Source organism: Coregonus clupeaformis, chromosome 10 (assembly GCF_020615455.1).
Source record: "Coregonus clupeaformis isolate EN_2021a chromosome 10, ASM2061545v1, whole genome shotgun sequence".
Classification (NCBI taxonomy): domain Eukaryota; kingdom Metazoa; phylum Chordata; class Actinopteri; order Salmoniformes; family Salmonidae; genus Coregonus; species Coregonus clupeaformis.
In genome coordinates this window covers 11232704-11257579 of record NC_059201.1, presented here as the reverse complement: position 1 = coordinate 11257579, position 24876 = coordinate 11232704, and the positions used below count along the sequence as shown (strand labels likewise).

At 41.4% G+C, this 24876-nt stretch overlaps 1 protein-coding gene across 1 annotated transcript; it reads left to right on the top strand.

Annotated features, from left to right (window-relative positions):
- Positions 1-140: 140 nt before the first annotated feature.
- Positions 141-24004, top strand: LOC121574862 (guanine nucleotide-binding protein G(I)/G(S)/G(T) subunit beta-1). The gene is made up of 11 exons (XM_041887501.2): positions 141-571; positions 14140-14248; positions 14446-14484; positions 16451-16557; positions 17009-17072; positions 17269-17431; positions 17585-17651; positions 17800-18001; positions 18372-18588; positions 21995-22110; positions 22240-24004. The coding sequence occupies exons 2-10, from the start codon at positions 14192-14194 to the stop codon at positions 22099-22101; spliced, it is 1023 nt and encodes a 340-aa protein (XP_041743435.1). The 5' UTR covers positions 141-571; positions 14140-14191; the 3' UTR covers positions 22102-22110; positions 22240-24004.
- Positions 24005-24876: the final 872 nt, after the last annotated feature.

The following is a 24876-nucleotide window of genomic DNA, read 5'->3' as shown; positions in this document are numbered from 1 at the left end:
TATACCAAGATTAATTTTTCATTTATTGGACAATTAATTTGATATTTTGCACTGATTATTGGCCTATATTGTATTTTTTCTAAACGAATGCCCAATCTCATTTTGTGATAATGCGAGCGTTGCTGCAGAGTGTGGGGTTTCCCATAGTTTATTGCAGGGTTACCGCGCCCATCTCGCCGTTTGATGGCCGGGTGAAGAAGTGAGTGAGCAGTACCGAGAAAGATTTTAGGGCGGCCAAAGGGGAAGTGGCTTCTAAATGAAATATACATCGACGGGGAAAGACAGTAGTGAAAATCGATTATTGAGCTTGTCAGTAGGCCTACTTGCACTTTGCAGCAGGGATCTGTGTCCCGTCATCAGCAGGGAGTGGTGTGATTTTTCCCCCCCGGTTGGTCCAGGTTGTTGAAAAGGCTTACTGGCCAGCCTGGGTACGTTCGGGAAGGGTTGCTCCTCTGAAAGCTAGCTACTTTGCAAGTTAGCTGTTCGTTGATGCGTGGATTGGAGGGATAACTACACCGTTACATTTTCCAGTCAATGCTAAATAAACAAGCCAACGCCAACTGAGAAAAAGGTAGGACGGTCACGGTGCAATGTCGCACATTTGGAAAACATAACAATTATAGTGTAATTGTTGGCCAATTTGGTAACCTTAGATTAGCTCGCTAACGTTACTGCCTGGGGTGGGGTAACGTTGGCTAAAGTTAGCATAGCCTACTTTAGCTGCTGCAGACAAGTGCTAACTAGATAACTAACTCGGCTGGCTATATTTCAGCGTGTATATTGAAATACTCATATGTATTGTAAATGTAGCTACGGTAACTGCATAGCTATATTTCCCAGCCTGATAACCTGTCCAATTCATGAGGAGCGGACAGCCAACACTTTCTTGGACAAGTCATTAACCAACTAACGTTAGTTAGCTAATTTAGTTAGGTAACTAACTAGCCGAGGTAGACCGAGGCGTTAACTAGTTAGTTACAGCAATGTTGTCCTGCTAGCTTAATTTTTTCCGTAAAAATATTAACCGTGCCTCAATATCCCTTTAATTTAAACTGCATTTCGAAACAACCATATTTAACTTGTTTATTAAAAGCGGACTTGTTAGGTGGGTAGCTAACATCTTTGAGATGGACGACTGTGGCCTAAAATGCAAGCGATAACTAACAAGCTAGTTAATTTGGTTAGTTATCTGACTTGTCAATTAGCCAGGCTAGGCTAGCTAGCAATTTATTGGGCCCCAGAATGGGATGTGTAAAAATAAGTTGAGGCATTGTTAGATATGCCGTTTTGGTAGTCAAGTATGACTACTTGTTTGACATTGCATTTGCCAACCCACTGCCCAGATAGCTAACGTAGTTATAAATTCAGTTAGATAGTTAATGTCTGTTAAACACTAGTAGCTAGTTTGCTAACTAACGTTAACAGGATTGCTGTTAAAAAGCACAAACGTTAGCTAACTGCTATCTGGCAAATAAACAATTTGTGTCAATTAAATATCCCCCACCTTAACGGTAGCACAATTGTTTTTGTTGGCTCGTGTGGTGTACATCAAATTAAATGGCTACTGCTGGCTTTAACGACATGGCTACTTCTAGTTAAGTAGGTAATTGGATTTTTCTCGCCAACACTAGCAAGCTAACTCCTTAGCTAGTTGCTGGAGTAATTTAGCACACGTCTAGCACGGGAGCGTTACGATAGGAATGCTGGATCAATGTGTTATATTCCATTTGGGTGGGTGTTTTCTGTTTGTGATTGTCTGCTCCCTCTTTCTGATAATCCCCGACGTCCCTTGTCGGAGAGTGAAGTTGGGCTGCTGTCTAGTAGTAATGAGGTCACTGCTATTGAGAGGGTTATTTGGTGAAAAATCGTTCAGACATACATTCTGATAATGGAAATTGAGATCTAACAACACCTAGGGGCCTTTTAGCATGTTGTATTAAATATTGGGATTGCACATTATTTTCACATGTGACATAGCATGAAAGTAAATCTATCTAAATTGCTAGTTTGCTTCGATTCTTCAACCCTAGTAGCTAGGCCTATAAAAAGCGGCAGCGAACAAGATGGCGTTTGCTGCCTCAGTCTCATACGTTTCCATCGATGCAAGACATTAGTTAGCATGCTATCGGTTGAGGCTTCAGAGGTGGTCAGTGTAACTGTTTTGGTAGTGGAAGCTACCCTAATTTATTTTACATCAACTTCCAATCCAGCAATTAGTTATTCTATGCAAATGTCATAAGACATCTGGAAGAGATGAGCGGGGGAGTTCTTGCATTTGTATCTACAATGAGCATGAATTGTTCAAACAAATATGATCGCCTCATCTGAATACCAACGGAGAGTGATTCATCAGTTTATTTGCAGGTGACATTCAAATTGGATGCAAATAGTGCTCATGGAATGCAAGCAAATTATTTGTACCACTATATTTGAGCACAACAATGTTTCCCTCTGCAGTCAAGTTACATCAGGACAGGAGTGTTCCAAGCTTAATATCCAACCTGGTCTCAAACATTTTGTTTAATTCTGTACGTAAACCCGAGATACTCCATTTAATATGAAATGTTATGTTTCGTATGGTATGTATACATTTGTGGATGTCCCTCACCCATTCATATGATACGTTACAAATTACAATTAATGTTATATGCTACGAATTTGCAAAATGTACAATATGTTACGAATTTCTGAAAATGCGATATGTTACGAATTTACGAAATGTGCTATATGTTACGAATTTGCAAAACGTACTGTATATTAGGAATTCTAGCTAGGTGGCTAATGTTAGCTAGGCTAGGTGTTTAGAAGTTAGGTTAGGGGAAGTGATAGCTAAAAGGGCTAGGGGAAGGGTTAGCTAAAAGGGTTAAGGTTAGGGGAAGGGTTAGCTAACATGGTAAGTAGTTGTAAAGTAGCTAAAAAGTAGTACGTAGTTGAAAAGTTGATAAAATGCTAAAGTTGTCCCTGATGAGATTCGAACTCACAACCTTTGGGTTGCTAGACATTCACGGTATACGCCCACCCATCAGTTGCGACTGATGGCCTGGCCTCTTGTGAATGTGCATGAATGGTCTGCATTGTACTGCAGGGTGTTGTTTTGACTGTGGTACACACAATTACGTTAATTGTATGACAAACTATTAATTAAACCCCCACCCACCCTCTCATCCCGAGATGTTTATTTGGAAAATTGCATACATTTACATTTGTCATTTAGCAGACGCTCTTATCCAGAGCGACTTACAGTTAGTGAGTGCATACATTTTCATACTGGCCCCCCGTGGGAAACGAACCCACAACCCTGGCGTTGCAAGCACCATGCTCTACCAACTGAGCTACAGGGGACCCATACTACATCACACCTGCAGATATGTGCACCATGTCATTGCTCTGCTGTGTGTGCATCTTGCTAGCTGTCACTCAAATGGTGAGGGGCTGGAGCTCATTGGCTAGAACTCGAGTTGCTAGGGGGCTGGCCCACGTTGGATAAATGGCGCCGCACAGCTTCCAGAAAACTTTCAAACTAGGGAGTAAAAAAAAAAAAAAGTATCCGATGTCTTTAAGGCTACTTGTTGTAAGTATGTTGTCGAAGAGACTAATCATACATGCTTTTTTTCAGAGTGGAAAACAGATTTCTGACTCCGGTGTGAGCTTTTGCCAGCTGTTTTCCTGTTAGTGGGCATAGATAGGATTAAGTATTTACTGTCTGTGGATTTGAGCTTTTAGCATTACAGGCTTGGTCAGTGATAGTGCTGGTTATGGTCTTTTCTATGATCCAGCTTTAGCCATATGACATTTGTTGCACTGATATAATAGCATCAAGCTTTCTACAACACTCAGGCCTACTTTTGTGCTCTTTTAGTGTTTTACTATGCAATAGTGGCGGTACATAAAGATGGCTGGCCCCCATGCATTTACCACAAATTCCTTGTTTTGCTAACTTTGCCATATTGTGCATTGCTCTCCATTACACCTTTTTTTGTATGGTCATTGTTAGGGCTGTGGTGGTCATGAAATTTTATCCGCCAGTTATTGTCATGCAAAAGACTGCCGGTCTCACGGTAATTTACCGTTCGTTCGCATAAACACGTTTAGCAAGCCGCTAATGCGCACCTTTGAAACGTCTACATTTTAAAAAAGTCTAATGAATCAGTTGAATTTACACCATCAAAATAAACCCATTTATTTATTTTAGGCAGGTCTTAAGAAACATGATATGAAGAAAATGTATTTCAGAAGAACAGAATATGAGTTGGCCTACAGCTTATCTGGCAGTGCGCCATGCCATAGGCTATAGGCCTGTTTATTTAGCAGACAAGATATTCTTAAGTCCCGTGACATTATTTGATTTGATATGATTTTATTGTAAGACTAATATAATTGAAATTAGCTGAATAAATTAGAAAGGATATTTTTTCCATTCAGGAGCGAGTGTGCATATGAAGTGGCTATGCTGAGCGTAAAAGTGATAATTTGAAACAGGTCCTATACGCTAGATTTAGAGTAATTTGACAACTTCAGTTGTGAATAATAAACAGTTAGGATTCCTTGAATATCAAAAGATAAATGGGCTGCATGATGCATTTGAGAAAGTTGCAAAAAAAGCTTGCGCTCTGTTCCTTGCCTCAGGCTGCACACGCTGTTCTCTCATCAAGTGATCATATTTTCACCCATCAGACTATTCTCTATTTAATCTTTACTAATATTACTAGAATGGCCCATTATCAAATGGGCAGGAGAAAAAAGATATGTCATCCGTATGTACTCGAATAGCGAATGAAGGCCACATTCCGCTGGTTCGTTTTTCACTCATGTTGGGTAGGCTATTCTGGTTATTTCATTCCACACATCAACCACTGTTTGATGAGCAAGCAGGATCTCTCCGCAGCACAGGTGATATTTCTCCCAAACTCTGTGTACCATGGGTTCTCCAACCCTGTTCCTGCGGCTACACAGTGCTTAATTAGGGACACCATGTGAAATCTGTGTTAACACGTTTTCACAATGAAACATATTTAATTAAACTGTTGCTAGCCCCTCTCTCTGCACGCTCGAGAAAGGAATAAAGGAGAGAAGGGAGGAGATGGAAATGCACGGTTGTGAGATATTCGATATTCTGTACCTAAAGGTAATATCAGCCTATTAATTATGAAAATATAAAAAATGCCCTATTACCAGGCTATTCAAAATCAAATACAAATGCACTAATTGTAGGCTAACTCTGAATTGGTTTAATTTATGCTAGACATATATATTAAATGTTTTTTTGCCATGTGTAATATGCAGTAGGCTATGTATTGTATAACGGCACAATCATTATTTTTTTCTCCCAGGCTTGGGAGAAAACACACACACACACACACACACACACACACACACACACACACACACACACAGTGCCTTGCAAAAGTATTCATTCCCCTTAGCGTATTTCCTATTTTGTTGCATTACAACCTGTAATTTAAATGGATTTTTATTTGGATTTCATGTAATGGACATACACAAAATAGTCCAAATTGGTGAAGTGAAATGAAACAACTTGTTTCAAAAAATTATAAAAAATAAATAACGGAAAAGTGGTGCGTGCATATGTATTCACCCCCTTTGCTAAATAAGATATTGTGCAACCAATTACCTTCAGAAGTCACACAATTATTTAAATGAAGTACACCTGTGTGTGATCTAAGCGTCACATGATCTGTCACATGATCTCAGTGTATATATACACCTGTTATGAAAGGCCCCAGAGTCTGCAACACCAGTAAGCAAGGGGCACCACCAAGCAAGCAGCACCATGAAGACTGAGGAGCTCTCCAAACAGGTCAGGGACAAAGTTGTGGAGAAGGACAGATCAGGGTTGGGTTATAAAAAAAGATCCGAAAATTTGAACATCCCACGGAGCACCATTAAATCCATTATTAAAAAATGGAAAGAATATGACACCACAACAAACCTGCCAAGAGAGGGCCGCCCACCAAAACACGGACCAGGCAAGGAGGGTATTAATCAGAGGGGCAACAAAGAGACCAAAGATAACCCTGAAGGAGCTGCAAAGCTCCACAGCGGAGACTAGGGTATCTGTCCATAGGACCACTTTAAGACGTACACTCCACAGAGCTTGGCTTTACGGAAGAGTGGCCAGAAAAAAGCAATTTCTTAAAGGAAAAAATAAGCTAACACGTTTGGTGTTCGCCAAAAGGCATGTGGGATACTCCCCAAACATATGGAAGAAGGTACTCTGGTCAGATGAGACTAAAATTGAGCTTTTTGGCCATCAAGGAAAACACTATGTCTGGCGCAAACCCAACACCTCTCATTACCCCGAGAACACCATCCCCACAGTGAAGCATGGTGGTGGCAGCATCATGTTGTGGGGATGTTTTTCATCGGCAGGGACTGGGTAACTGGTCAGAATTGAAGGAATGATGGATGGCACTAAATATAAGCAAATTCTTGGGGGAAACCTGTTTGTCTTCCATAGATTTGCGACTGGGACGGAGGTTCACCTTCGAGCAGGACAATGACCCTAAGCATACTGCTAAAGCAACACCCGAATGCTTAAGGGGAAACATTTAAATGTCTTGGAATGGCCTAGTCAAAGCCCAGACCGCAATCCAATTGAGAACCTGTGGTATGACTTAAAGATTGCTGTACACCAGCGGAACCCATCCAACTTGAAGGAGCTGGAGCAGTTTTGCCTTGAAGAATGGGCAAAAATCCCAGTGGCTAGATGTGCCAAGCTTATAGAGACATACCCCAAGAGACTTGCAGCTGTAATTGCTGCAAAAGGTGGCTCTACAAAGTATTGACTTTGGGGGGGTGAATAGTTATGCACACAAGTTTTTTCTGTTTTTTTTGTCTTATTTCTTGTTTGTTTCACACAAAATAGTTTGCTTCTTCAAAATGGTAGGCATGTTGTCTAAATCAAATGATACAAACCCCCCAAAAATCAATTTAAATTCCAGGTTATAAGGCAAGAAAATAGGAAAAATGACAAGGGCGGGTGAATACTTTCGCAAGCCACTGTATATATGTGTGTGTGTATTGTGGCATACAGCAGGTCAGCCACCAGGGAGAGACTCGTCGAGGCCTGGTAACAGATGGAGTATACATCACGAGGCGGTGGCTCCATCTGCTGGACGTGCCAGGTCTCGACGGGCTTCCCGGACAGGACTAATTGGGGCTGATTGGGAGCTGGTGAGTAATTAAGGGCGGATTGCTCACCAGCTGTGCAAGGCCCATAAAGCTGCCAGAAGGGCAGCACATGGGAGAAGTAAGGTAACTTCCGTGTAGTTGGAGACGGTATCCTGGAGAGGATCTCATGGGGGAGACCTAACCTTTTTGGGGGGATTATTTTATTAATAAACACCCTTGAAACCGAGCTAATCATACTCTGTCCGTGTGTGATTTGTGTAAACGTCTTGACCCATCCCCCTGATCTGCCACAGTGTATATATATGTATATGTATGTGTATGCAGAAGCTCTAATATGGGTATGTTGAATGAATCATCACCTTAGAGAGCACTGTCCATTTATTTGTGTTAGGCTGTGAAACGACATCCACAACGACCATTTTTTTCTTCAAATTGATCAGTGAGGTGAGTTTTAAAAGGACATACTGTTTTGATGATAAGTGATGTCATTTTTCTATTGCATTTGCATTGTCATAGTGGTTAGAGGGGCAATAGAGCCCTGACTACCAGGGAGTTAGGGAGTTGGGTACTACTAACACATGTCCAGAGTGCATGAGAGGAGATTACCGTGACTCAACGGTCACTTAGAATTTTACTGCGGTCATGACTCATGACTGCCGGTGTGGCGGTAATACAGTCACCGCAACAGCCCTAGTCATTAGCAGAGTATACATGATCCCAATTTTAGCTTCAAGACGCCGGCATTTTGGAAAACCAAACCGTATCGCGCGCCATAGTTAAAAAACTTAATGGATAGTGCTGAAACATCTGAAATATGAACTGCTGCTAGGAAAATGTATCAAGGTAAAAACAAAAAGAATCCTGAAAACTACTGGGAGATATCCTGCTCTGAAAGGTGAATGAAAACATTTATGGTGAGCAGCAGACTCAGACTGCCCTCAAGAGACCTGAGAGCAGAGCAGTCAGTAAGCCACACCTCCAGGCTATTTGCCACAACTCCCTGTTTATCATGCAGTCAGCTGATGCCGATCAGGCGCTTGGAGAAATGAGGGGCAGAGGAACTTCTTACAGTAAGGGATTATGGACAGACTCCGAGAGCATCTAGTTCACCCACATTGCAGAATATGTTTTTTGTTTTTTGTTACCCTGGGGTAGTGTAAGGACGAACTGTGACAGAGTCCTATGTTTAGGCTTGAGCATCTTCTGAATTGTGCCTAAATTTACTAAAAGTAACTTAAAACCAAGACTCAACATCAAAGTAAATGAATTAAGTGTTTGAACAAATACCAGTGCAGAATTAACATTGTCATTCTACGTCCCACATTCTGATGCCACAGTAATTAGTGTGTTACTCTGAATTATAGGTCTAGGCCTAGTGTCTCCCTCCTGATTTTATGTTACTCACTTTTCTCATGTTATAAGGTTAATTCAACACTAAATTTTTTCCTCAATGTCTTAAGGACGGATGTGGAGGGAAGTAGTCATGGATTTAACAGTGACATTTTTATCAGCAAGATTAAAAGATGAATGCGCGTTCACTAGCTAGATGAGGATTAGCCAATCAGAGAGGACCTTGAGTGTGAGGTGGTCCGTTTAGAGAAGATCCTCAGTCTAGCACTCAAGCTCTTGTCCATACTGAGTGAAATACGTGAGGTAAGGTGATGGGGTTAGCTAGGAGGAAGAACTGGGGCTAAAACTAAAGGTTTTGATTATAGTCCTTATGTTTCATTTTTATTGTTTCATTCATATCCAAATGGGCTAATCCAATCTTTTGGGAATGTGAGGTCAAGGCTGTTTCCTGTATTACTTTTACCTTTCACAATGCTGGTGTGTGGATAATCTCTCCATTCACGTAATTCACAGCTTGCTTTTTTCACAATCGAATGTTATCCTAGCAGTTAAGAGCGTAAGGCCAGTAACCGAAAGGTCGCTGGTTAGAATCCCCGAGCCGACTACGTAAAAAATCTCTCTGCCCTTGAGCAAGGCACTTAACCCTAATTGTTCCTGTAAGTTGCTCTGGATAATATGAAAAAATATATTTAAAAACGTTTTTGAATAAGAGCGTCTGCTAAATTACATTTTATTTTTTATCCTGAATAGAGGAGAATTTACTTATGTGATCTGATGTGCTGCTAGCAGTTTTTCGGGAGGCTGTATCTTGGTGAAGTATTTCCACTAATGAATTAGGTAGGTGGTAGGCATCATTGGCATATTGGGCATTTCTGTTATTGTACATGTGTAAGGCTATTATTCTGCTACGGCTTTAATTGTTTGGGCTGGGTGGTAGCATAGCGGTTAAGCGGTTGGGCCAGTAACAGAAAGGTTCCTGGTTTGAATCCCTGAGCTGAATAGGCTAAATCTGTCTGTGCCCTTGAGCAAGGCACGTAACCCTAATTGCTCATGTAAGTCGCTCTGGATAAGAGCGTTTGCTAAATGACTAAAATGTTTAATGTTTTGAAAATGACCTAGGCCTCTGTTTTCTCTGGCCATGTTCGGTATTATTTGACTAATAGGAAGATGAATGCTTTAGGCTACTGTTTGGGGTATATAATGTGTTTAGGTTGCCCCAACAAGTGTGATCAGATCAGCCTGTATCGATTATAAATTGTTTATTGATCACTTGGCACCATTGGCTGAACCAGTGAGCATCAACCAGTGGATTGGGGTTAGCAGGATAACTGCTGTTTTTCAGATCATCAGGCCAGTCATGTCTTAACAGGATTTGGCAGGAGAGGCTAAATGAAGTGTGTCTCAGGATTATGTCAGCCCATTCTTGCATAATCAATGCTTGGAGTTTGTCAGAATTTGTGGGTTTTTGTTTGTCCACCCGCCTCTTGAGGATCGACCACAAGTTCTCAATGGGATTAAGATCTGGGGAGTTTCCTGGCCATGGACCCAATATTTTGATGTTTTGTTCCCCGGGCCACTTAGTTATCACCTTTGCCTTATGGCAAGGTGCTCCGTCATGCTGGAAAAGGCATTGGTCATCACCAAACTGTTCTTGGATGGTTGGGAGAAGTTGCTCTCGGAGGATGTGTTGGTACCATTCTTTATTCATGGCTGTGTTCTTAGGCAAAATTGTGTGAGCCCACTCCCTTGGCTGAGAAGCAACCCCACACATGAATGGTCTCAGGATGCTTTACTGTTGGCATGACACAGGACTGATGGTAACGCTCACCTTGTCTTCTCCGGACAAGGTGTTTTCCGGATGCCCCAAACAATCGGAAAGGGGATTCATCAGAGAAAATTACTTTACCCCAGTCCTCAGCAGTCCAATCCCTGTACCTTTTGCAGAATATCAGTCTGTCCCTGATGTTTTTCCTGGAGAGAAGTGGTTTCTTTGCTGCCCTTCTTGACACCAGGCCATCCTCCAAAAGTCTTCGCCTCACTGTGCGTGCAGATGCACTCGCACCTGCCTGCTGCCATTCCTGAGCAAGCTCTGCACTGGTGGTGCCCCGATTCCGCAGCTGAATCAACTTTAGGAGAGGGTCCTGGCGCTTGCTGGACTTTCTTGGGCGCCCTGACGCCTTCTTCACAACAATTGAACCTCTCTCCTTGAAGTTCTTGATGACCCGATAAATGGTTGATTTAGGTGCAATCTTACTAGCAGCAATATCCTTGCCTGTGAAGCCCTTTTTGTGCAAAGCAATGATGACAGCACGTGTTTCCTTGCAGGTAACCATGGTTAACAGAGGAAGAACAATGATTTCCAGCACCACCCTCCTTTTAAAGCTTCCAGTCTGTTATTCTAACTCAATCAGCATGACAGAGTGATCTCCAGCCTTGTCCTCGTCAACACTCTCACCTGTGTTAATGAGATAATCACTGACATGATGGCAGCTGGTCCTTTTGTGGCAGGGCTGAAATGCAGTGGAAATGTTTTTTTGGGATTAAGTTCATTTTCATGGCAAAGAGGGACTTTGCAATTAATTGCAATTCATCTGATTACTCTTCATGACATTCTGGAGTATATGCAAATTGCCATCATCAAAACTGAGGCAGCAGACTTTGTGAAAATTAGTATTTGTGTCATTCTCAAAACTTTTGACCACGACTGTAGGCTATGGAAGTGTAGGCCTGCACTAGCCAAAGCAACGGCGTCACAGCCTACTTCTACCTCTGACACAATAGTTTTCATTTAATCACTACACAATGTTTCCCTGTGGAAGGAAAGTAGTTACTAGTTCCGAAAATCTGTTTTATGGTTGAGAGAATTCTTTGAAGAGGACAATAATATCTATCTATGCAAACGTGTCATTAGCCTATCTCTTTACCAAAGATTTGCACCTCGATCAGACCAACAGCATCATTGCGTGTTGGTACACCAGAAGTATATTAATTTCCAATGGAACGCTGCATTTGCCTTGCAGCATTGCGTTGCAGTTGCAGTGTGTTCTGTGTGGTGCATACGTTGGATTTATCCAACGCATGCATTAAATTGCATGCGTAAACTTGACAGAAATAGTAGCAAACGGTGAATGTTTTGTTGCACACATATCCACTAAAATGTTGGATTACAAACAGTGCATTCAGAATGTATTCAGACCCCATGACCTTTTCCACATTTTGTTATGTTACAGCCTTATTCTAACATTTATTAAATAGTTTTTTTCCCCCCCTCATCAATCTACACACTACCCCATAATGACAAAGCAAAAACAGGTTATACATTTTTACAAATGTATTAAAAATTCAACTTAAATATCACATTTACATAAGTATTCAGACCCTTTACTCAGTACTTTGTTGAAGTACCTTTGGCAGCGATTACAGCCTCAAGTCTTCATGGGTATGACGCTACAAGCTTGGCACACCTGTATTTGGGGAGTTTCTCCCATTCTTCTCTGCAAATCCTCTCAAGCTCTGTCAGGTTGTATGGGGATCGTTGCTGCACAGCTATTTTCAGGTCTCTCTAGAGATGTTCGATCGGGTTCAAGTCCAGGCTCTGGCTAGGGCACTCAAGGACATTCAGAGACTTGCCCTGAAGCCACTCCTGCATTGTCTTGGCTGTGTGCTTAGGGTCGTTGTCCTGTTGGAAGGTAAACCGTCACCCCAGTCTGAGGTCCTGAGTGCTTTGGAGCAGGTTTTCATTAAGGATCTCTCTGTACTTTGCTTCGTTCATCTTTCCCTCGATCCTGAATGGTCTCCTAGTCCCTACCGCTGAAAAACATCCCCACAGCATGATGCTGCCACCACCATGCTTCACTGTAGGGATGGTATTGGCCAGGTGATGAGCGGTGCCTGGTTTCCTCCAGACGTGACACTTGGCATTCAGGCCAAAGAGTTCAGTCTTGGTTTCATCAGACCAGAGAATCTTGTTTCTCATCTTGTCTGAGAGTGCCTTTAGGTGCCTTTTGGCGAACTCCAAGCGGGCTGTCGTGCCTTTTACTAAGGAGTGGCTTCCGTCTGGCCATAAAGGAAAGATTGGTGGAGTGCTGCAGAGATGGTTGTCCTTCTGGAAGGTTCTCCCATCGCCACAGAAGATCTCTGGAGCTCTGTCAAGAGTGACCATCGGGTTCTTGGTCACCTCCCTGACCAAGGCCCTTCTCCCCCGATTGCTCAGTTTGGCCAAGCGGCCAGCTCTAGGAAGAGTCTTGGTGGTTCCAAACTTATTCTATTTAATAATGGAGGCCACTGTGTTCTTGGGGACCTTCAATGCTGCAGAAATTTTTTGGTACCCTTCCCCAGGTCTGTGCCTCGACACAATCCTGCCTCGGAGCTCTACGGACAATTCCTTCGACCTCATGGCTTGGTTTTTGCTCTGACATGCACTGTCAATTGTGGGACCTTTATATAGACAGGTGTGTGTGCCTTTCCAAATCATGTCCAATCATTTGAATTTACCACAGGTGTACTCCAATTAAAATGGATGATCAATGGAAACAGGATGCACCTGAGCTCAATTTCGAGTCTCATAGCAAAGGGTCTGGATACTTAAGTAAATAAGGTATTTCTGTTTTTATTTTTAATACATTTGCTGAAACTAAAACAAACAAATGTTTTTGCTTTGTCATTATGGGGTAGTGTGTGTAGATTGAATTGTTTTCTTTAATCCATTTTAGAATAAGGCTGTAACGTAACAAAATGTGGAAAACGTCAATGGGTCTAAATACTTTCCGAATGCACTGTACATAATGAAAAAAGTATTGATGCAATGGTGCTGTCTGTCTGATCGAGGTGTTAGGCCTATCCTTGAATGACAGGTGATTTCACGTATCTTATGTGTTGTTTTCTGTAACATAAAAAGAACATCTAGCCTTCTTTGTTTAAATTAGGCCATTTCAAATGTGATCAGTTAGTTACATACTGTGTATGAGTGACAAGCTATGTTTTAATCAAATTGCAGACAGATTTTCATTTTCAACTCTACTGATGGTTTTGTAAAAATAAAAAAGTGTTATATTGCGAATGTGCCCACTCTGGTCTTGGCACGTGCGCTTTAGCCAACAGCTCGCAAATACAGTGCGGGTAGGATAGCCTACATGATGAGACTATTATGGACAAAATAGATTTATTTATATTTTTCCATAAGGCAGCCGAGCACCGATCATCATGTCTCAAGAATAAGACCCTCAATATTTATTGGAAAGGAGCATCATACACCGCGTGCACTTTCACCACCTTGTGAAGTTCATAACTTATTTCATCTGTAGCCTAGTAAACTGCATTATTTCCTGAGTCGTAGTGGGAGGACCATACCATAGTGGGGCGTGACTCCAAGTTTACTTTAATATGATGGTTATTACATAAATATTTGCGCATAAAGGCATTTCCATCGTCATTTCTCTCATAATTAATTTTATCGACACTAAAAGATCCCACCTTGTGTAGCGTATTTAGTATTGTCGATATTTGGAAAGTTTACCGACATTTGCTGTTTCCATCAGGCCTGTCGTAACGTTTTCTTTTAGCCAACATGTACTTTACTCACATAAAAAGGTTGGATGGAAAGCTGATTACTGAGACTCTTCTTCCTTCCTCTCTCAGATCAACAACTGTCCCAGCAGCTGGAGCGAGACAGACCTACTAGCAGGGCAAAATGAGTGAACTGGACCAGTTGCGCCAGGAGGCTGAGCAGCTCAAAACCCAGATCAGAGTGAGTGTTAATCCCTCCATCTACCATCAATGGGCAGGAGCAATTCTTTAAAAACTACAGAAATTGCTTATTTCAGAAATAATTGAATTGTCGCTGCACTCAGTCTCAACACAGTGTCATAACAAAGCTACATTATCTTCTGAAAATGTTTGGTTGTTAAATTTGTGTGTTGGTTATTTGTTGTCCTACTTTTGCAGGATGCCAGGAAAGCATGTGCAGATGCCACACTATCACAGGTAAAATAATTTATATCACCCAATTTCACATTGACAGATCAATAACTAACGTTTCTTTCATATTGAAAGCAAATCTAAGAAGTGGTAGATCTGTTCTATGTGTGCTATTTCTATGCTTCAAGTTTTGTTTTTGCATCTTATACTTTCGGTTTTGTACACCAGCTGAAAATACAATATTTTTGGTTATGGAAAATACACTGCTCAAAAAAATAAAGGGAACACTTAAACAACACAATGTAACTCCAAGTCAATCACACTTCTGTGAAATCAAACTGTCCACTTAGGAAGCAACACTGATTGACAATACATTTCACATGCTGTTGTGCAAATGGAATAGACAACAGGTGGAAATTATAGGCAATTAGCAAGACACCCCCAATAAAGGACTGGTTTTGCAGGTGGTGACCACAGACCACTTCTCAGGTCCTATGCTTCCTGGCTGATGTTTTGGTCACTTTTGAATGCTGGCGGTGCTTTCACTCTAGTGGTAGCATGAGACGGAGTCTACAACCCACACAAGTGGCTCAGGTAGTGCAGCTCATCCAGGATGGCACATCAATGCGAGCTGTGGCAAGAAGGTTTGCTGTGTCTGTCAGCGTAGTGTCCAGAGCATGGAGGCGCTACCAGGAGACAGGCCAGTACATCAGGAGACGTGGAGGAGGCCGTAGGAGGGCAACAACCCAGCAGCAGGACTGCTACCTCCGCCTTTGTGCAAGGAGGAGCACTGCCAGAGCCCTGCAAAATGACCTCCAGCAGGCCACAAATGTGCATGTGTCTGCTCAAACGGTCAGAAACAGACTCCATGAGGGTGGTATGAGGGCCCGACGTCCACAGGTGGGGGTTGTGCTTACAGCCCAACACCGTGCAGGACGTTGGCATTTGCCAGAGAACACCAAGATTGGCAAATTCGCCACTGGCGCCCTGTGCTCTTCACAGATGAAAGCAGGTTCACACTGAGCACGTGACAGACGTGACAGAGTCTGGAGACGCCGTGGAGAACGTTCTGCTGCCTGCAACATCCTCCAGCATGACCGGTTTGGCGGTGGGTCAGTCATGGTGTGGGGTGGCATTTCTTTGGGGGGCCGCACAGCCCTCCATGTGCTCGCCAGAGGTAGCCTGACTGCCATTAGGTACCGAGATGAGATCCTCAGACCCCTTGTGAGACCATATGCTGGTGCGGTTGGCCCTGGGTTCCTCCTAATGCAAGACAATGCTAGACCTCATGTGGCTGTAGTGTGTCAGCAGTTCCTGCAAGAGGAAGGCATTGATGCTATGGACTGGCCCGCCCGTTCCCCAGACCTGAATCCAATTGAGCACATCTGGGACATCATGTCTCGCTCCATCCACCAACGCCACGTTGCACCACAGACTGTCCAGAAGTTGGCGGATGCTTTAGTCCAGGTCTGGGAGGAGATCCCTCAGGAGACCATCCGCCACCTCATCAGGAGCATGCCCAGGCGTTGTAGGGAGGTCATACAGGCACGTGGAGGCCACACACTACTGAGCCTCATTTTGACTTGTTTTAAGGACATTACATCAAAGTTGGATCAGCCTGTAGTGTGGTTTTCCACTTTAATTTTGAGGGTGACTCCAAATCCTGACCTCCATGGGTTGATACATTTGATCTCCATTGATAATTTTTGTGTGATTTTGTTGTCAGCACATTCAACTATGTAAAGAAAAAAGTATTTAATAAGATTATTTCATTCATTCAGATCTAGGATGTGTTATTTTAGTGTTCCCTTTATTTTTTTGAGCAGTGTATATTTCACAGCGGTTTAGATGGTACAATGATACTTGCTTGTTTTGTCACATTAAACTGAAATTAGGCAAACTATTACAATTTTAGCAACCATGAAATGGCGGAGTGATTTCTGCATAGTTCATCTTTAACTAGGGATATCCAAAACATTCAACGCAATCTGCTATTGATGGCTTTATGTAACTGTGTTTTTGTGTTTTGCAGATCACAGCCAATATTGATCCTGTTGGCCGTATTCAGATGCGCACAAGAAGAACACTGAGGGGTCATTTGGCTAAGATCTATGCCATGCATTGGGGCACTGATTCCAGGTAAACCCAAGTATAATTTGTATAGTGTCTTTCACAAACTAGGAGGGTAATTTCCATTTGTTCTATACTACAAAAAAAAAAACGTCTTCCTTTTGGAGTTTTTGCTATGACAAATAGTTGAATGATTCCAGTTGTCAAATGTAAAAGTTGGCATGGTATATAATTGTATGACCCTTGGCATGAATTGGTGATTATATGATTCCACATGATATAGTGGAAAAGTGGTAAATGTAAGTAGGTGTTATTATGACTACGCATGTGTTGTTGCTATTCTTGTCATTGCTTGGATTTGGCCCCAAGTTAAAAGGCAAAGCAGTCTTAATAAATTGCTTTTAGTTTGCTATTCTATTCCATATAGAATGTAGGCTAGTTACAGTTGTATTAATGTTTTTGTTAAATTTCTTAAAGGGGAACTGTTATTCCATGACATGTTTCTGGCTCTTTCTCATAGGCTCTTGGTCAGTGCTTCCCAAGATGGTAAACTCATCATTTGGGACAGCTATACCACAAACAAGGTCAGACTTCAGTGGCTCAACTTCCATAGCTCTGTTTGGAGAACCACTACAACATTTCCATTGCAATTATAGGCATTGCATTCAGTCCCTTCAACCATTCTACTTCAGTTTTTTATTCACCTACGCACCTGTAATAAGAGATCATTACTTCAGGTGTGTAAAGGTTTCATGTTTTTTAACCACCACCTCCTTGCAGGTCCATGCCATTCCTCTGCGTTCTTCCTGGGTCATGACCTGCTCATATGCACCTTCAGGAAACTACGTGGCATGTGGAGGTCTGGACAACATCTGCTCCATTTACAACCTGAAGACACGTGAGGGGAATGTACGTGTGAGCCGGGAGCTTGCTGGACATACAGGTAGAGAGACTATATTTTCTGTTTGGTGGCATGTTTTATTTGTTTTCCTATGAAGTCCTTCAAATGTTCTGCTACTTAAAAACCACTGTGGGAACATTTCTGGATTTCTGAATATTTTTTTAGTAATACACAAATGAAATCTCTCAATTCCAGGTTATCTGTCCTGCTGTCGTTTCGTTGATGACAACCAGATTATTACAAGCTCTGGAGACACCACCTGGTAAGTAAAGGAATTACTCAGTGTCCTGTAAGGATGCTGCTCTGTCTATTTCCAATACTATAACATTGTTAATTTTCCTAAAATGGATTAAATGTGAATTTGTATATAAACTCATGCCTCTTGTTTTAACCGGATGTTGTTTTTACAGTGCCCTTTGGGATATAGAGACTGGCCAGCAGACAACCACGTTTGCTGGGCACAGTGGTGATGTCATGAGCCTCTCATTGGCCCCTGACACTAGGCTATTTGTCTCAGGTGCTTGTGATGCCTCTGCCAAACTCTGGGACGTTAGAGAGGGCATGTGCAGACAGACCTTCACTGGGCATGAGTCTGACATCAATGCCATATGTGTAAGGGCATATTTAAAGACATCTATGCACATGTATTGCCTATTAGGGGATTTTACATTGCTTGATTGATTGATTGATTTTATTTTGGGTAAAACAATTTGTACATTTTTAAGAACAGTATTTAAAAGTACAAGAAATCCAGAGGATGACACATGAAAGCGTAAATACACTTATTTCCAATGTGGTCCTCAAATGATTAAATATGATCAAACATGATGAAATATAATCTACATTTATACAATTCAGTTCTTTGATTTAAAAAATGTGTTTTTGAGATACAAATTCAAAGTAAAATATAGTCAGTTATATTATACCCCTTTCGTATTTGCTCAGTAAGTAATTGCTATGTGATCTGATCTGTGCTTTACAGTTCTTCCCCAATGGCAATGCCTTTTGTACGGGCTCCGACGATGCCACCTGCAGACTCTTCGATCTTCGTGCCGACCAGGAGCTGATGTGCTACTCTCATGACAACATCATTTGTGGCATCACCTCTGTTGCTTTCTCCAAGAGTGGCCGTCTCCTTCTGGCTGGATATGACGACTTCAACTGCAACGTGTGGGACACACTGAAGGCTGACCGTGCTGGTGAGTCACTAATAACACCCCAGAGAGACGTCTCGTTGCACATTAGTGTTGCACGGTATACCAAAACGTGGGTACTTTTTCGATACTATAACATGAAAAACAGTTCTGAATTCGTTTTTTATATTTTGGGTTCTTCTGTCAAATTTCTGATGTCGTATACTGCATGACAGGATCAAGTCTGTCTGTCTGGTCCACTCAAGCTGGCCATACATTACGCGATTTAAACAGCGATTTTGCAACGATTTGGCATCTATGCCGAATTGCTGGGATCGCAGGTAAATCATAAATTTGTAGGCTCCACCCAAGATGTTGTAGGTCGCATAATGTGAGCGGGTGAAAGACGTGGGATTATAGGTCTTGCGCTCTCCCGAGCCGCATTTTAGGTCCCGGTTTTATTTTTCTGACTTTTGCAACTCGTCCTCCGTTGCTCAGCTCATTCTAGGCTACAGCCACAGCGTAGGAGGGGTAATGATGCCACGGGCGCCACAACATATATGGAAATCACAGGACAGGGCGGGGTCTAGAGAAGTCTCAATGTGAGCAAAGTTGTGTAATGTGAGCACACAGATAGCAGACTACAGGATGAAAAGATTATCCAGACAATTTGCATAATATGAGTTGTCCCACGATGTCAATATTTTTGTTGTCTAATGTATGCCTAGCTTTACTCATTGCTAGCTAGCTTGTCCTGAGGAACCACTCCACTGTTTGGGAGGCTGTATCGTGTTAGCTCCCCACTCATGCTGCACAGAAGTTAACACAGTTAAATAATGCACCACAGCATGTAGAAAGGTTTAAACTGTTAATTACTGTTCGCTAAACAATGTACATACAGGCTAGAACACTTTACAATGCAAGAAGATATCTGTAGCTAGCTAGCTAATATCCTACAAAGCTGGATGTTGTTTAACTTTCCTTGCTAGCTTACAGCTGAAGAAGCTAACATCAATTCACCATCCTAGTATGCAAACCATAACGCAAAATATGCTGATTTCAAATCTTTATTATATTCACTTTGTTGCCTCCCGAGTGGCGCAGCGGTCTAAGGCACTGCATCGCAGTATTAGAGGCGTCACTACAGACCCAGGTTCGATCCCAGGCTGTGTCGCAGCCGGCCGCGACCGGGAGACCCATGAGGTAGCGCACAATTGGCCCAGCGTCGTCCGGGTTAGGGGAGGGTTTGGCCGGCCGGGATGTCCTTGTTCCATCGCGCTCTAGCGACTACTTGTGGCGGGCCGGGTGCATGCACGCTGACTTCAGTTGCCAGTTGTACCGTGTTTCCGCCGACACATTGGTGCGGCTAGCTTCCGGGTTAAGCGAGCAGTGTGTCAAGGAGTGCGGCTTGGCAGGGTCATATTTCGGAGGACGCATGGCTCGTGACCTTCGCCTCTCCCGAGTCCGTACAGGAGTTGCAGCGATGGGACAAGACTAACTACCAATTGGATAGGAAAAAAGGGGTAGGAAAAAAAACAATTCACTGGGTTAATGGTCTCTCCTTCATGTCTCTCTCACCAAACTGTGTGAACTGACTGCCTCATGAATGTCATTACAGGGTCTTAGAGACAAAGAAGAGATTTCTACTTCTATGCGAATATTGACAAAAAAAAAACAGTGCCTTCAGAAAGTATTCATAACCCTTGACTTATTCCACATGTTACAGCCTGAATTCAAAATGGATGAAAAAATATACAATACCCCATAATGACAAAGTAAAAAAATATATATACACTACCGTTCAAAAGTTTGGGTCACTTAGAAATGTCCTTGTTTTTGAAAGAAATGAATTTTTTTGTCCATTCAAATAACGTCAAATTGATCAGAAATACAGCGTAGACATTGTTAATGTTGTAAATGGCTATTGTAGCTGGAAACGGCAGATTTTTTTTTAATGGATAATTTGTAAGTCGCTCTGGATAAGAGCATCTGCTCAATGATGTAAATTTCAATATCTACATAGGCGCACAGAGGCCCATTATCAGCAACCATCAGTCCTGTGTTCCAATGGCACGTTGTGTTTGCTAATCCAAGTGTATCATTTTAAAAGGCTAATTGATCATTAGAAAACCCTTTTGCAATTATGTTAGCACAGCTGAAAAAGCAATAAAACTGGCCTTCTTGATACTAGTTGAGTATCTGGAGCAACAGCAATTGTGGGTTCGATTACAGGCTCAAAATGTCCAGAAACAAATAACTTTCTTCTGAAACTCGTCAGTCTATTCTTGTTCTGAGAAATGAAGGCTATTCCATGCGAGAAATTGCCAAGAAACTGAAGATCTTGTACAACGCTCTGTACTACTCCCTTCACAGAACAGCGCAAACTGGCTCTAACCAGAATAGAAAGAGGAGTGGGAGGCCCCGAATTTACTAATTTTACTTTAGTGCATTATTGCAAACAGGATGTGTGGGGTACAGAGATGAGGTAGTCATGCAAAAATCATGTTAAACACTATTGCACACAGTCAGTCCATGCAACTTATGTGACTTGTTAAGCAAATGTTTACTCCTGAACGTATGTAGGCTTGCCATAATAAAGGGGTTGAATACTTGACTAAAGACATTTCAGCTTTTTTTAAATTGATTTGTAAAAATTTGTAGAAATATAATTCCACTTGGACATTATGGGGTATAGTGTGTAGGCCAGTGACACAATCTCAATGTAATCCATTTTAAATTCAGGCTGTAACACAACAACATTTGGGAAAAGTCAAGGAGTGTTAATACTTTCTGAAGGCACTGTAAGTCTCAAATGGAAGGGAAATAGATTCATCTGTAGCCCCATAGACTCCACTGAAATCAGCCAAAACAAGCTCAATAACTCAATGCATGCACACACTCCTATTGAAAAGGCATTCATCTGTATTGTGAATAGGCCTAGGCTACATCTTGATTTACCAAGTTTATCAATAGAGATTTACCATTCAAATAAATGATTACCGTTATGTAGTTAGTGGTAAAAACAAAGTCAAATTGATTGTATCATTGATTCATTAATTAATGCATACATGGCTGTCCCTGAAAAATTTGGACATACAAAATGTCTAATTGAATGATATTGAACTCAAAACATGCCCAACAATTGAACAGAGCAGTAGCTGAGTTTCTGTCTGGATCAAGTGCTATCCTGTGACTTTGGCTAATGCGTTTTTTTGTTGCTGTGATACTAAACCTGGAAGCTATTGGTATTGAAGTCAAAATGCTTGTATCGTGACAACTCTATCGCACACCAAGCATGTTTAAAAGTTTATATTGTACACGTATTAGTCAAACGCAACCTGTCCTGGACATTTTTTAATAACTCCCAACAAATTATGTTTCAAGCACATTTTAACTTATTTATAATGTCAGCTAAATTAAATTGCATAATTCCCAGCACAGTCCTTAGACTAATATTATGGTGCTGTTTTAGGTGTGTTGGCTGGACATGACAACCGTGTTAGCTGCCTGGGAGTCACCGACGATGGCATGGCAGTTGCAACAGGATCCTGGGACAGTTTTCTCAAGATCTGGAATTGAAACCTGAAGGTGCTTTGCCTTTTTTGTATTGCTGTAAAGCTACGCCTTTTTTAGCTACTTATGGAACAGCAGCTGTATACAGTGTGTTCATTGTTCAGTATAAGTGAACCCTGACTCATTCTTACTTTTCTTCTTCAGATGTCATTTTGAACTCCAAAGTTGACTGGAAGACCGTTACAACAACTTGAGAATGTTACATTTCACAGCATCTTCTTCAACACTGTTTTAAACTGACTTGGACACCACAAACTAAGGGAAACCAATGCCTTTCCTACACAAGAAGAGCACAATTGTTTGTCACCTAGTTAAAAAGAAGATTTCCTGTGGTATCAAATCAAAAACTTGTGCATTCCTTCTTGGACCATTTTATGTTACCTTGAATGAGAAAACAACACTATCATCCCATGCAAATGTATGTCTTGAAAGCAAATGTTTGAGCATAATTGTACAAATTATTTAACTTTCTATTCTCTGATGGTTTTAGTTTTATTCAGTTGCTTTCGTTTGTCATGTTTTCTTTTAAAATTGAAGCTTGTCATTTTAATCCAATTTAATCATGTAAGAAAGATGAGACAACATAAAACATGCAGAAAGCATGAAAGCAAAATCTTGACCAGATTACAGGAGCTGCGTTAAGAACTTCAATGATGTATTTATATACTAGCTATATTTGTTTCATCACAGCTTTTTTGCACAAAAATAAAATGTGCTTTAACTAATACTGTGTTAACTAAGCACATGCTATAAATTGTGATGACTGCTCATTTCAATACAAAAGGAGTTCATGAGTAACTTCATTTCAGTTAACCCCTTAACTCTGTATGTCTTATTTGGGTGGAGTGGGGAATAGGGGTTTAGGGTGGGTTCTGTGATTGTTGGGGCTGGATTTAGTTTCATGGATGGGGATTTTTGAAGTGTCCACTTGGTGAAAGACCACCTGACTAACAGACACCCTTCCTGTGCTTGGAAACAGCAGTTGCTATTCTGTGAATGAAATGTACAAATCAATGTCTGAAAATAATGATCTGAAATTTTACATTTTTTGTTTTGTCTGCCATCGGTTAATTTAGGTGTGCATGCTGTAGAATTGCTTTCCACGATGCAAAGATCCAAGTCATCTGTCTTTTTCATAAGGAGTAACCTGAACTATAATTTGAATTTTATTCAAGTTATTTTGGCTACACTCTGCATATGTACTTACACTGGCAAAGCTATGCACCAGAGTAATTGAAAGTGAAGAATGGATTTCATATTGACTGCAGACTCCATGTGAAATATGCTACCAGTTCTAATGATGCCATTTTTTTTATTAGAAAAAGTAGAATGATTGTGAAAGCCTTGTTTTTTTTATTAATATCACCTTTTAAACGTTCACACCCAATGGAACAAAAACACCTGATTTATGCCCGTACTAAAACATGTAATACATTTTTTTTTCTTGGTCTTAGATCATAGCATCTGAATGGCAGACTTTTTTTTTTTTTTTCACTGTACAGAAGCACTTTCTTTAATAGTTTGGACATTTTGTCACTTATTTTTCTGTGATGTAAAATAAATGTGATGTATTTGTGTGGCCACAAGTAAAAATGAATTGCAATTCAATTGAGATGGATTCCCTTTTCTCCTTCCATTGATAAGATGGAGCTCTGCACCCTTTTCACCTTTTGTATTTTATTTCAGTCTGTTGGGTGGCGTTTACACAGGCTGCCCAATTCTGATCTTCTGCCAAATTATTGATAAGTGCTGATCTGTTTGGTCAAAAGACCAAATGGTGAAAAAGAAAAACAGAATTGGTCCGCCTGTGTAAACACAGCATTGGTGTTCCACAGTGAGCTGGATGCAAGATAGATACTGTACTAAAATGTACTGTTATTGAAAATGTAATAAAAAGCTGTTTGAGATGTTTCGTTCTTAACTTATTCTCATGCTACTTGTCAAATGTTTTTTGGCCCATATGTCGATTAACTTTAATGCCTGTTAGTGCAGAAATTATCCTTGCAAATAATGAGATAAAGGAACCCTTACCAAACATTCACATTCCAACAATGCAAAGTAAAAGCACAATCGGCTACTTAATTAGCATGTTCGTACGTGACCCTAATGATTGGTTGTTTTTGCCTTGGCGGACTGAGGGGTATTTGCAAGTAAACGATACTTAATAGATGCGTCTCCTGTTTTTGTTTTGCCATTTTTGTTACGCGACCCTAGCCTAATAAGCCCATTATGAACTCTACCGAAAGGAAATATCTCTTGGGGTTGTGGCTTGCGCCTTGGGGGTCGGGCAACCTTGGTTCTAATTCCTGTTAGTGCAATGCTCTCCCGCTGTTCGCTACATTGCAGTGGGAGGTCCGGGGGTGGCTTGTAGACAAATCATTACTAGCGCCCCAAGTGTGTACAAGGTTCTGTCATTTCAACAAACCGAACCATTTGAGGTGCTTTCTTCACTCCTGTGATGGATGTTGCTGTGGCAAACAACAACATGGAGAGATGGGCAGCAGCCTGGAATATACCCTATCCGGATTTATTTATTTTTTTGCATTTTAGCTAACCCTAACCCTTTTCCGAAATCTCCTAACCTGCTGCCACGAAAAGTCAATTTGACAAAAGCTGTATCGCTTCCAGTCGAAACGTCCCTGGTCCCCAGTTGTCACAGGAAGTCATGAAGGGAAAAAATGGCTTCATCCAATCTTTAGATAGGGGGGACGCCGCGGTAGTCATCGAGTATGGATCTCGGTGGGTATAATCAGTTTACACAAGGTTACATTTTTTTTAGGC

Coding starts and splice junctions, on each gene's coding strand:
- LOC121574862 (XM_041887501.2), top strand. CDS start 14,192: ATGAGTGAACTGGACCAGTTGCGCCAGGAGGCTGAGCAGCTCAAAACC. Junction 16,558..17,008: donor CATTGGGGCACTGATTCCAG/GTAAACCCAAGT, acceptor TCTTTCTCATAG/GCTCTTGGTCAGTGCTTCCC. Junction 17,652..17,799: donor AGCTCTGGAGACACCACCTG/GTAAGTAAAGGA, acceptor TTGTTTTTACAG/TGCCCTTTGGGATATAGAGA.